General features: G+C 38.6%; 1 protein-coding gene across 5 annotated transcripts in view; it reads left to right on the forward strand.

Annotated features, from left to right (window-relative positions):
• KIT (KIT proto-oncogene, receptor tyrosine kinase) overlaps nucleotides 1-12,035 on the forward strand; it is an 83,801-nt gene that overhangs the window by 38,910 nt on the left and 32,856 nt on the right. For 3 of the 5 annotated variants that reach the window (XM_027597968.2, XM_027597970.2, XM_027597972.1), the window contains 4 exons: nucleotides 303-584; nucleotides 2,084-2,220; nucleotides 6,481-6,652; nucleotides 10,741-10,930. In XM_027597968.2, the coding sequence (XP_027453769.1) occupies nucleotides 303-584; nucleotides 2,084-2,220; nucleotides 6,481-6,652; nucleotides 10,741-10,930 (781 nt within the window). The remainder of the gene's footprint in view (nucleotides 1-302; nucleotides 585-2,083; nucleotides 2,221-6,480; nucleotides 6,653-10,740; nucleotides 10,931-12,035) is intronic. The other 2 variants (XM_027597969.2, XM_027597971.2) reach the window with 1 other exon arrangement.

Here is a 12,035-nt window from a genome sequence, read left to right on the forward strand (position 1 = left end):
CACTTTTTAGGAGAGTCACTTTTTTGAGACTTCGGTTTCTTCATCTCTGAAATGGTAACGATAGTGCCCATCGCATGGGAGTGTTTTGAGGATTAAATGAGATAAAGCATAATGGTCCGAGCTTAGTGTCTGACATGTGAAAGGGGTTAACAAATGTTCACTGTTGCTTAATTAGTACTACTTGGATGAATTCAACTTTAGCTTGCAAAGAAAAAAAGATCAGAGTCCTCTGAGATCTTTTAAAAATGTTTTCAGTGCCTGTGACCAGCCATTCGAACTACTGATTTTTTAATGTGCTTTAGATCCTGCACAGCTTTTCCTCGTTGACCTTCGCTTGTATGGGAAAGAAGACAATGATACGCTGGTCCGCTGTCCTCTGACAGACCCAGAGGTGACCAATTACTCCCTCAAGGGGTGTGAGGGGAAGCCTCTTCCCAAGGACTTGACGTTTGTCGCTGATCCCAAGGCTGGCATCACGATCAGACATGTGAAGCGCGAGTATCACCGGCTCTGCTTGCACTGCTCTGCAGACCAGAAGGGCAAGTCCGTGCTGTCGATGAAATTCACCCTGAAAGTGAGGGCAGGTAGGGTCCTTTTCTTTCTTTCCGCTGGGAGGCGGCGCCTCCGTTGAGGGAGAGGCGCCTTCTCTCTTCTCCCTGGTGCATTTTAGTATCGGCAGTCAGGCAGCTGGCCCTTCATCACTTCCCCCAGCTCCCAGCTCCCGTCAGTTGCTTGTGAATTCTTCGTTTCATAGCCCTCAGCCCCCACCACCAGTCCACGGCCACGTCTAGTGGAGACTGGCTTTCAGACCACAACGGGGACAGCTGTGAAAACCGACCTCAGGACACACAGAGTCTCATAACTGCATGAGGTGTTCCTTCCAAGAGAACCTCACTGGGAGGCTTCCCTTTGGCTGTTTGAAAAGATTAGCATAGCGGCGCCTGGGTGGCTCAGTCATTAAGCGTCTGCCTTCAGCTCAGGTCATGATCCCAGGGTCCTGGGATGGAGCCCCACATCAGGCTCCCTGCTCAGTGGGAAGCCTGCTTCTCCCTCTCCCACTCCCCCTGCTTGTGTTCCCTCTCTCACTGTGTCTCTGTCAAATAAATAAATACAATCTTAAAAAAAAAAAAAAGATTAGCGTATACATGGTTCACTCCTTGATTGACTATTGATAGAGGGATTGACTTTCTCCTCGGTGATTTGATTTTACTGTATTCCCAAACTATTCCCAATCTGAAGAGGAAAGTACCAGCTGAATATGGACCTTGGTATTATGGGGGCATTATGTAGATTATTTCTGTAGCTGGAAGATGTCTAGATTTTGTATCTCCGAGATCATCAGATTCAACACTAGTTGGCATACAGCTACCGAGTAGTTTTTTATGAAGGCTTTTGAAAAAGTATGCTCATTGGAATTAAGGAAAGTTTGATTATTTAAAAAATGGAGATTTTCAGGGGCGCCTGGGTGGCTCAGTTGGTTAAGCAACTGCCTTTGGCTCAGGTCATGATCCTGGAGTCCCAGGATCGAGTCCTGCATCGGGCTCCCTGCTCGGCGGGGAGTCTGCTTCTCCCTCTGGCCCTCCCGCCTCTCATGCTCTCTCTCTCAAATAAATAAATAAATAAATCTTTTAAAATAAAATAAAACAAAATGGAGATTTTCAGAAATGAGCAAGAGGTTATTATTATGGCACATGGGAAAGATGCCTGTTTGGTGAAAAGAATACGATTAGTCGTAGGTCACGTCCGCGCAAGACCGTCAAGGTTGTGTGAGGTAAAGATTAAAGCCGCTTCCCTATACCAGGGTTTCTCCCTGTTTCAAAATAGCATTGTCCAGCAGCATTATCGTCTAATGCACACATTGCTGTCGTTTTCACTCGATGCTGACGAATTTGTTTGAAGGATGCCAGATTTAATTGCTGACGTCTTCAGATCTGCAAGTAATGCAGACCAGTTAGTGCCACACTGGATACCTTATTTAAAAGACCACCCAGTAAGGTGTATGCATTTGCGGAAATGTGGTAAGTGAAAATGGCCCAGGATCGTGGAGCACGTGATTTGAGGGCCCCATTTCTGTTTCTTCCAGCCATCAGAGCTGTCCCGGTGGTGTCGGTGTCCAAAGCAAGCTCTCTTCTTAGGGAAGGGGAGGAATTCTCTGTGATGTGCTCGGTAAAGGATGTGTCTAGTTCTGTGGACTCCATGTGGATCAAGGAAAATAGTCAGGTGAGTTGAGTGGCTTGTTGCCTTTGTTTTTCTCAATATATTGTTCTCGCCACGTGGGAGATTGGAAGGTTTTCCCTTAAACCAGTCTATTCATTGTCCTGGGGAGGCTCAGCTGGACCGTCTGTGTGAGGTGGGGATGTGTCTGGGCGTGTGTCGAGATGCACCCTTTCGTAACACCATATGTGGATGTGTACATTCATTATTCGTGACAAACGCGTGTCATTTTGTCAGTTTATTTTGAGAAAATCGAAGAGGGAACTCCAGACTCCTGTTATTACCGCGTGCTGTTTCTTTGGCTTTCATAGGGAAATTTTTAAGAAAACTTCTGATTAACCGCACAAGTCCTTTGACTTTTAAGACTATTAAAACTATCCAGGCCAGATTATTTAAAATAGTGGGAAAAGTTGTCGATTTTTTTTTTCCCTTCCTTATATAAAAGAGTAAACGGTCTCAGATAACCAACCAGGGAGCTCTTTCCTTTCCCACAAAGTGGCCTATCCATTTGAGAGATGGGTTTCTTTTTCTATTGATCTGACTTCCCCCCTCTGAGGCTGGTTACCTGAGATCAAGTTGCTAATGGTTTTCTATTTGTTTTAGTCACTATTAATAAAATGGTTATCTTTAATCTGAAACATTTGGACATGTTTAAGTTCTCATTCATTTAACAAATGCATATTGAATGTGTACTATATGTTAAATGCTGTGTTAGGCATATCTTAAGTAAATTTTAGCCGGTTATACAAAGTTTCTTTTTTTTTCTTTCTCTAAATACTCATTAGTAGCAAGGTCTTTCAAATGTCTAATTTCCCAAATATTTCACTTTAAAATTTCCATCAACTGAATATTCAATAATCTTTATTTGCATAATCTTGGCCATCTAGTTAATTAGCTGTCATGGTGGTTTTTCTTCAGTACACATATATTCATTACATTGGAGAAAAGAAATAATATATTTTCCTCCTCCATCTCTTCCTCCTCGTGCTCTGTATTTAACATTGGCAATTTCATGCCTGTTTAAAGAATTCTTTGCTAGATAAGTAACCATGGTGATTAGCGTAATGCAAAGTACTATGACAGTATTCACGTGGACTTGTGATAGATGATACCTTGCTAATGAAACCTGCCATTGACGAGGAGAATGGATTGTACTAGAGACTTGTTCTTTCAAACCAATGGCTCAGAGAAACAAGTTTTAGTTTCTGTATCATATAATTTAATAAAAACGGTAGCTTATGTATGAATTTTTGACTAACCTTATAGAACACAATCCTGTATTAATTGGCTTTCTGTAATCCTTGATTTCAGATGAGAGAACAGTTTAGACCATGTGCGTATTTGAGCTTCCGCATAACTTGAAAATTAGCCTTTTTTCGATGAGAAATTAAATTGCCCCAGGCAGTTTTGTTCTGAACCATTTTTCCCAGGAGTCCCGCATGCCATTCCCAATTAATCCACTGGCGCTGGATGATAAGCCTTCAGTGTTGGGAGCTCTTTGGGGAAATCCCAGTGTGCACCTCAAGGGTTAAGGAAAACCAAATCACATGCAAACAATATGTAATGTGTGACTTGCAGATGGGGCTCATGGCTCTATGCCAAGGTTCATCCATAAATCTTTTGTTGATATCCTTTGGCTTTATTTGGAATATTTAGCACTGTTAGCACTATCAGAATTATCTTAAAAATCCATGGTATTTTATACTGACCATTTAGAAGAAGTTTAACTCACAGTGAAATTTAGGATAAGATAACTGTTCTAGAGTTTTTGCAGTCATTTGTTTTAAAATGTTAAGAGAGTCTTAGAGTTGATTCAACACTTGGGAATCTTGGTTAACTTCTCTAATGCCTCTACACCCTCGTATTTTTACTTTTTATTATGATATTTGACAGTATCCTGAATTATGGTCTTAAGGGTTCGGTGTTGGTATTGAATCACTTAGGACCAAGCTAATCCTTTCCTCACTGATGTGTTCATTGTTCCTATTTAGCTCCCTGTTGTAGACCCTTGGGCTCTTGCAAGAACTAGAAGGAAGACATACCAAAAATCTAGAATGTGTTTATGTTACCTGTCCATTGTCACTCTGCCTTTGCAGAGACGTCTGTGACCTGATGGACTAGGAGAGGACAAAACAGTGTCACCTCACCTTGCTATTGCATCTTCCTCATTGCCCTTCTGCAACAAAATGGCAGATTTCTGCCAATTATTAGAAGAATCTCTTGGAAGAGAGTATCTTCATCTCCGCATTGTGCTTCAAACTGGAAAGGCCTTTAATGACCTTTGCTTTCTCATTCCCTTTTATTTATTTATGTAAAGATTTTATTTATTTATTTGAGAGAGAGCAAGGGGGAAAGGCAGAGGGAGAAACAGACTCCCCGCTGAGCAGGGAGCCTGACGTAGGGGTTCGATCCTAAGACCCCCAGTTCATGACCTGAGCCAAAGGCAAACTCTTAACCAACTGAGCCACCCAGGCGCCCCTCTCATTCCCTTTTAGAAAAAAAAAGCTGAGACTAGTGGTGTCCTTGACTTGCTCAAGATCTCAGTTACTTAACAAAGCAGGTTTCTCTTCTTTTTATTTCAAAACATTCAGTTTTGGCAGTCTGCTCTTATGTATGCTCATTTTAATGTAAAAAAATTTTTTCCAAAAATATAATAGCATGAGAAAAAAAAAGAGAAACAGATATAATTCCACCATTGCATGTAGCAGTGCTATGCAGTGGAAATAAAATGTGAGCCTCCTATGTAATTTAACATTTTCTAGTAGGCACATGACAGAGTAAAAGTAAAATTGATTGCAATACATTTTATTTAACCTAATATAGCTAAAATATTATCATGTAATAATATAAAAATATCAATGGGTTATTTTACATTACTTTTTTCATATTAAGTTTTCAAAATCTGGGACATATTTTATATTTACAACACAGTTTGGACCTCAAGCATTCCAGGAGCTCAGTAGCCTTCATGTGGCTGGTCTTTATAAATGCTATATTGCCCACTTTTTTTTTTTTCATATTTCTTTTCTCTCTGCCCCCATGCATATGTATTATCACATGTTTGCAATTTTAAGGTACATTCAATTTATACCTTTTAAGTAATATAAACATTTTTCTTATTTTCACATTTATAATTTTGATACTTGGTATACCTTTAGGTCATCCCCGAGATTTCTCTGCAATAAATATTTTGGAGTTTTTTTTTTAAAAAGAGTTATTTCCTTGAGATAAATTTGCTGGACTTGATCAGGGGTATGAACAAACTGCCAAGCTGCTTTCCGTAAGGATTGTTCTGATTTACAATAATGTCAGAGTGGTCTAGGGCTGGTAGTTCATTATAGCCTGGCCAGCGAATTACCCCTGATCTCATTCCATGTCAATATCAGGTCCGTTTACTTTTTTTAAGTTGTTATTTTTTTCAATAGGAATGTGTTCATATTACAGAAAATTTGGAAGATGCAGAAAGCTTTGTGGTACTCCCTTTAATTTTCAGAGTGGCTATAGTTTATGTTTTATCCCCATGATGTTTTCCATACAAAAAAATCTCTCCATGTTTTGTCTGCAGACAAATCATACGAGTAGAATGGTGATATCACAAGAGCAAATTTGCAACTTTTTCTCTTCTACTCATGCTTAAATAATTTGGGGCTTGATCTTACATGGCTCACATACTTTGGAACCCCTCTTAATAGTTGCCAAAATTCCGCTGGGTAAGAGCTGTAAGATGAATTTCCAAGTGAGTTTTAGACATTGTGACTCAAGTTTTTCTTCATGAAAATAATATGTTAATAAAATAGAATATTATTATTAGTGAGGTGTTTTCTTTTGATCCCGGGATATAGAATAAAAAAAAAAAAGTGTAACAGGAGATACTGACATGACCTCACTATGCTGACTCAATGTAAAATATCAGTATTCTGTAATATTTCTTATATAGTAACTTCTAAAAATTTGTCACTGCTAAAAAAAAAAATACTTAGTGCCGCAGAGATTTTGGAATTATGCATGCTGTGGTTGTTATGAAATGAATTTTCATGTTTTTTCCAATCGTTAATAATGACTATCTTTCAATATAATCCTGTACTATGAAGTGTTCCAATGACAGACTTGTCATGATGCTTTATTATTCTTACTTAAGGAGCGTATAATGAATGTTAATATGGAGAAGTTAATTGCTGCTATTTTTAATTTATCTAGGAAAGATCCTGAATCTAAATTTTATGGTAATCTTTGATTTTTTTTTTTTCTCTCTCCTTCTGAAACCAGCAGACTAATGCACAGACTCAGAGTAATAGTTGGCATCAGGGTGACTTCAATTTCGTACGTCAGGAAAGATTGACTATCAGCTCAGCAAGAGTTAATGATTCTGGAGTATTCATGTGTTACGCCAATAATACTTTCGGATCAGCGAATGTCACAACCACCTTGGAAGTTGTCGGTAAATCTCTCTATGGGAATGTATAAATTACTGGCAGTAGTGAAAGAAGAAATTACTAGATAGTTGCCTTTTTATGTGAATAGAATGTTGAAGCGATGACTAGAAATTTAATTGTCACCACATGAATGAATGAATGAAAATGATCATTGTCACCTTTTACAACTAGAGCCCAACAGCAAATTCTACCAGTTTTAATAAAGGGGAAGTGGTAGGCTGTAACCGAAGTTGTTTAAATGGGTCATTTTCTGCTGTCCACCCCGCCCTCCCTACAAATGAAATGTTAAGTGGAACTTCTTCAAAAATTCTAGGCCTTGCTGAATGACTTGAGCTTGGAAATGGATTGTAGACTTGCTGTATGGAGGAGTGCAGATGCTGAGAGCCTAAAGTATTTCTCTGAATCTTTTAGGGAGGCCCCTGAGCCTTTGGTTTATCTTTTTACCATTCATGGGACTAGTTCATTTGTTGCAGGAAGGGCTGAAGTGGGCTGCTTCTTCCTAGTACAGCCCCTCACTTTACCCCGTCCTCCAACCTTACAGGCCGTAGCATAAACCATCAGGAAGGAGAGCCACTGGGACCTGACTCATTGGTTCTACACAGCATAAACTGGATCATGGTTCCCTAGAATCCTAAGCCCATCCTACCTGATATGTACGATCCATTTAGCCTTTTCTTCCCTACTCTGGAAATCTCACTAAATACTTGCTTTCCAAGGTGTACTTAACGAGAGCAGAACCTAGTGAATGTACTGGATGTTTTTGATTTACTGGAAATAATAATAATTTTTAAATTACACATTTTTTGTCTTTTGAGTATTGTTTGAATTTCATCTATTTTCTTGCCTTTTAAATGCAATTACAGTCTTAGTGCTTGACTTGGATTAAATACTTGTAGGGTGGCACATTTCTTCATCATGAGCAATAATAAAATGATGTGTGATATTTGTTTTCATTTCTCCTCTTTCCCCCATGTTTCTTCAATAATTTATGAAGCAGTGTTAGAGGTCTGTGATTTATCCCACAATAATCTCATAGAATTTTGGCATTTCTGCCCATGTCATAATGGAAAGCATCTCACCAGGCTAAACGTGGAAAACACCCTTTCCTTGCAATTATAGAGTCAGCATGCAGAAAGAGTCTTACTTTTTCCCTAAACGTGATTGTGAACCATTTATTAATTTGAATAGAAAGCTATGCTTTTTAAAATATTAAACTCCATAAGTGCTAATTTGCTAAGTTGATTAGGGAGCATGTTGATATATCAGCTTCAGCTCCAGAAAGCAATTAGTAAGGATGTTTTGAGCATATTATTGTATGTAATCAGATTTTTAAAACCCATTCATCAATTTCCAAGAATATAACTGTGTAACTGGAAGGACTCGTGGCTGGGAAACCTGAATCTGGTTTTGCATTGTTTCGGGATGGGCTGGGACGGGACGAGAATAGGAGGAGACAAAGAGAAAAGTAATTTCTTTGGGGGCTGGGGGTGGGGGGCTTGGGGATGGTCCCCACCTGGTTTTCAGTCAGAGTTGTGCCACCTAACTTTCGAAGGCACTCTCCTTTACCTCTGCCTGCATTTCCTCTTCTGAGAAACACAGCCTCTTAACTCCAGAGGCTGCGGAGAGGAGAAAAGGCAATAGATTTTCTAGAAGTGCCTGGCACAGTGTTTGTACTTGATTAAATGTTAATGCATCACCAGTTTCTTAATGCAGAAGCACCTGGAAAAGATCATACCTTATGTTAAAACAACTCTGATGGGGTTCTTTGAGCCTCATAATTCTTACACTTCATGAATTTGAAGCTCTATTCCACTCTAGGACATAAAAGTATATTGAGCCAAAGGACTCTAGAAAACTCAGGAGGAACCTAAGTATTTTATATATGGTGATGATGAGAGAACTCATTTCAATGCAAATATTGTTGTCTGTAATATTGGAGTATTTTGCATTGTGTGGTATCTTGGAATTTAGGACCTTAAGAACCTGAAAATGTAACGTAGCGTTCAGATGAAACATTTATTCCCTCAAAATTAACCCAAATTTGCTTAAAAATGGCAGGGGGAGTTTCATTTATGATGCAGGTGTTAGAACAGGGTGGTGGTTTCCATCTCCACCTTTCATCTGGATGATTTTTTATTCCCACCTGTCTCAGATCCTTTTCCATTGGTGTAGTTGAACTCCTTTTATTCTGAATCTATAGGAAATTAAAGGGCATTAAATACTAGAATGACAACTCATGTGGGACCTTAATATATTCAACCAAATGGTGCCAAAAATAATGAATAACATTATTGAATGAATAATGAATAATTTTAAATTTTACAATTCTTTAATTTTGAAAAAGAAATGGAAGAAAAAAATGAAAACTCTTCCATAATCTCACTAATGTGATATAACTGTTTTAAGATTTGGTGTATTGCTTATATTTTTGTACGCAGCAGGGTTTCAGTTATCCTTTTTTTTTTTTTTTTAAGATTTTACTTATTTGAGAGAGAGAGCGTGAGCAGAGGCGAGGGGCAGAAGCAGGAGCAAGGATCCCGATGCGGGACTCGATCCCAGGACCCTGGGATCATGACCTGAGCTGAAGACAGATGCTTAACCCACTGAGCCACCCAGGCGCCCCTATGCAGATGATTTTATTCTTTCTCTCTAACTGAAAGTATATAGAGAATCCAGGGCATATGAAGAGGCCAGCCTTGCTTCTCACAAACCTGTGTTCAGATCTGGGCTCTGCCTTTGGGTAGCCAGCTATTTAGCTTTTCAGGACTGGAAATTTTTCATCTATAAATTAGTTATAAGCTTTCTCTTTCAGTATTGTTATAAAATTAAATATCTGTCATTATTACTAATTTAAATGTATGCTGAAGTACTTAGGGCAGTTCTTGGCCCCTAGTAAACATTCCATAAATGGTGGCTATAAAAATTATGTTGGCAGTTATTTTATTACATTTTTTTTCAGACTCTTTCTTATATTATTATTATATAACCATTTCTGAGGGCTGCTTTATTAACCAGTTTTCTGATTTACAAAATTAGTATGTCCAGGGTAGATAGCCATTCTTTTTGTATGTAGCTATCCACTGAGAAGAGTTCTCAAATGGGAATTACAGGGTTAAATGGGAGAATAGATAATTATAGAAAATCTATATTGCTAAATGCTTTCTGAAAGAGTTGTGCCAATTTACAGTGTGTAATTCATCATGCCACTGTTACCACACTTGCAGAATTATTGAGTTTCTTTCAAATTAGTTTTGCTGTTTTTCCATGGGATGGATATACTTTATTTTTTAGCAGCTTTATTGAAGTTTTGCTATTTTTAATAAGTGAAAAGTGGAGTCTTATTTTAATTACTAGTTTAAATATTTTCCATCTATATTTTCATGTTCTTTTTCCTACTACCTTAATTTTACTGTATAGACATTTAAAAATGCTTATGTATTCAGATTCTTAGGATTTTTATGATTTTATGATCTTTTTTTTTTTTTTCTCTTCTGTCGTTCCTAAAAAGCCTAGAAAACTGCTCCCCCCTCTATAGAAGTTTGCTAGGAGTTAATTCTGTTGTTTAGTTAAAAATACGGTGTGGTTATTAAAGTGCTGTCCTTGATTTCATCTGTGATATGTGATGAGAAGATGTAAGTTTATTTTTCTTTAAATATTAAAGGGTGTTCTTTCAGCATCTTTATTGACCATTAGGGCTCTCTCCCGTTCTTGATTTATGACACCTTCCTATCACATATACATTTATATTGGGTCTGAGTAGGGGCTATTTAGTCCAAATGCTTTTTAACCTAGGAAACATCAGGACTAATCATTCTAGAAGATTTAGGACATGGTGCTAGACCTTTAAGGGAGTTGCTTGACAGACAGAGATGGGAGAATAAACATTTCAAGTGTGCCCTTTCTCACTTCATGACCATGATTCTGCAAGAGCAGAAAGAAAAAAATAGGTACAGTGGCAACTGAAAATATTCTTACTTGTTATTGCCAGTTAATACCTGAAACCAGTAATCTTTGTAATCCAAAGGTGCAGTTGTGTTTTCTGTTGCGTAGTTGTAGGTAATAGTTTCTTCCTGTTTTGTCCTGTTATAATTAGATAGAGGATTCATTAATATCTTCCCCATGATGAATACTACAATATTTGTAAATGATGGAGAGAATGTGGATTTGATTGTTGAATATGAGGCATATCCCAAACCTGAGCACCAGCAGTGGATCTATATGAACAGAACCTTCACTGATAAATGGGAAGATTATCCCAAGTCTGACAATGAAAGTAATATCAGGTAAGAAAAGAAAGAGCCTTGACCTGGGGATTAGACATCTTCTGCCTCTTCCCTGGGCTTACCAGATCCTGTTTCTGGGACCCATAAATGTGGGAGAGGATACCCAATAGAAGGAAGTTTGGGGCTCCTTCTTGAGTCTTCAGACCAGTATTTCCTTTTGCTTTGTGTTTAAAGCACACACAGGAGTCTGTGCATCAGTTTTCGAATTTCTGACATGGGGGATAGTTCAAAGCAGGGACTGGTATATACTAGGGACACATTAAATAATTTTTCAGAGAAAGAGGAAAGTTAGTGCTTTGAATCCTTTTTAAAAACTAAGAAAAATAGGGGCACCTGGGTGGCTCAGTGAGTTAAGCGTCTGACTCTTGATTTCAGTTCAGGTCATGATCTCAGGGTCCTGGGATCGAGCTCCGTGTTGGGCTCCCCACTCAGCAGGGGGTCTGCTTCTCTCCTTCTGTCTCTGCCTCTGCCCATCCTTCCCTCCCCCAAATTTCACATGTTCTCGCTCTCAAATAAATAAATAAATCTTAAATTAAAAAAAAAAAACCTAAAAGAAAACTAAGCCTTATTCAGTAGCTTTGGGCCAGGCAGTGAACCCAAGTTCTGTCACATCACACCTGTCATTTTTTTTTTTTTAGATTTATTTATTTATTTTTGAGAGAGCGTGCGTGCGCACGCAGGGAGGGGCAGAGAGAACCTTTAGCAGACTCCCCACTGAGCTCAGAGCCTATGCAGGGCTGGATCTCAAGACCCCGAGATCATGACCTGAGCGGAAATCAAGAGTCGGAAGCCTAACTGACTGTGCCTCCCAGGGGCCCCCACACCTCTCATTTGATCCTCAAGACATTTATAATGAAAATAGTAGTAATCTTAAAATAGTAAATAAAAATAATAAAAAAATAGAAAAAATCGTAAAAGTAGCTTACTCTATGTGGGCTACAGGTGCTGTAGTCTGTGCGGCACTGTTCTAAGTACCTTCCGTATATTAAGTCAATGATTTTAGTCCTCACAAACTCCATGGACAGGCACTCTTTCTGTTATTTCTATAGAAGAGGAAACAGAGACACAAATGAGTTAGGTAACTTGACCCAGATCAAATGGCTAA

Source organism: Zalophus californianus, chromosome 2 (genome assembly GCF_009762305.2).
Source record: "Zalophus californianus isolate mZalCal1 chromosome 2, mZalCal1.pri.v2, whole genome shotgun sequence".
NCBI classification, from domain to species: domain Eukaryota; kingdom Metazoa; phylum Chordata; class Mammalia; order Carnivora; family Otariidae; genus Zalophus; species Zalophus californianus.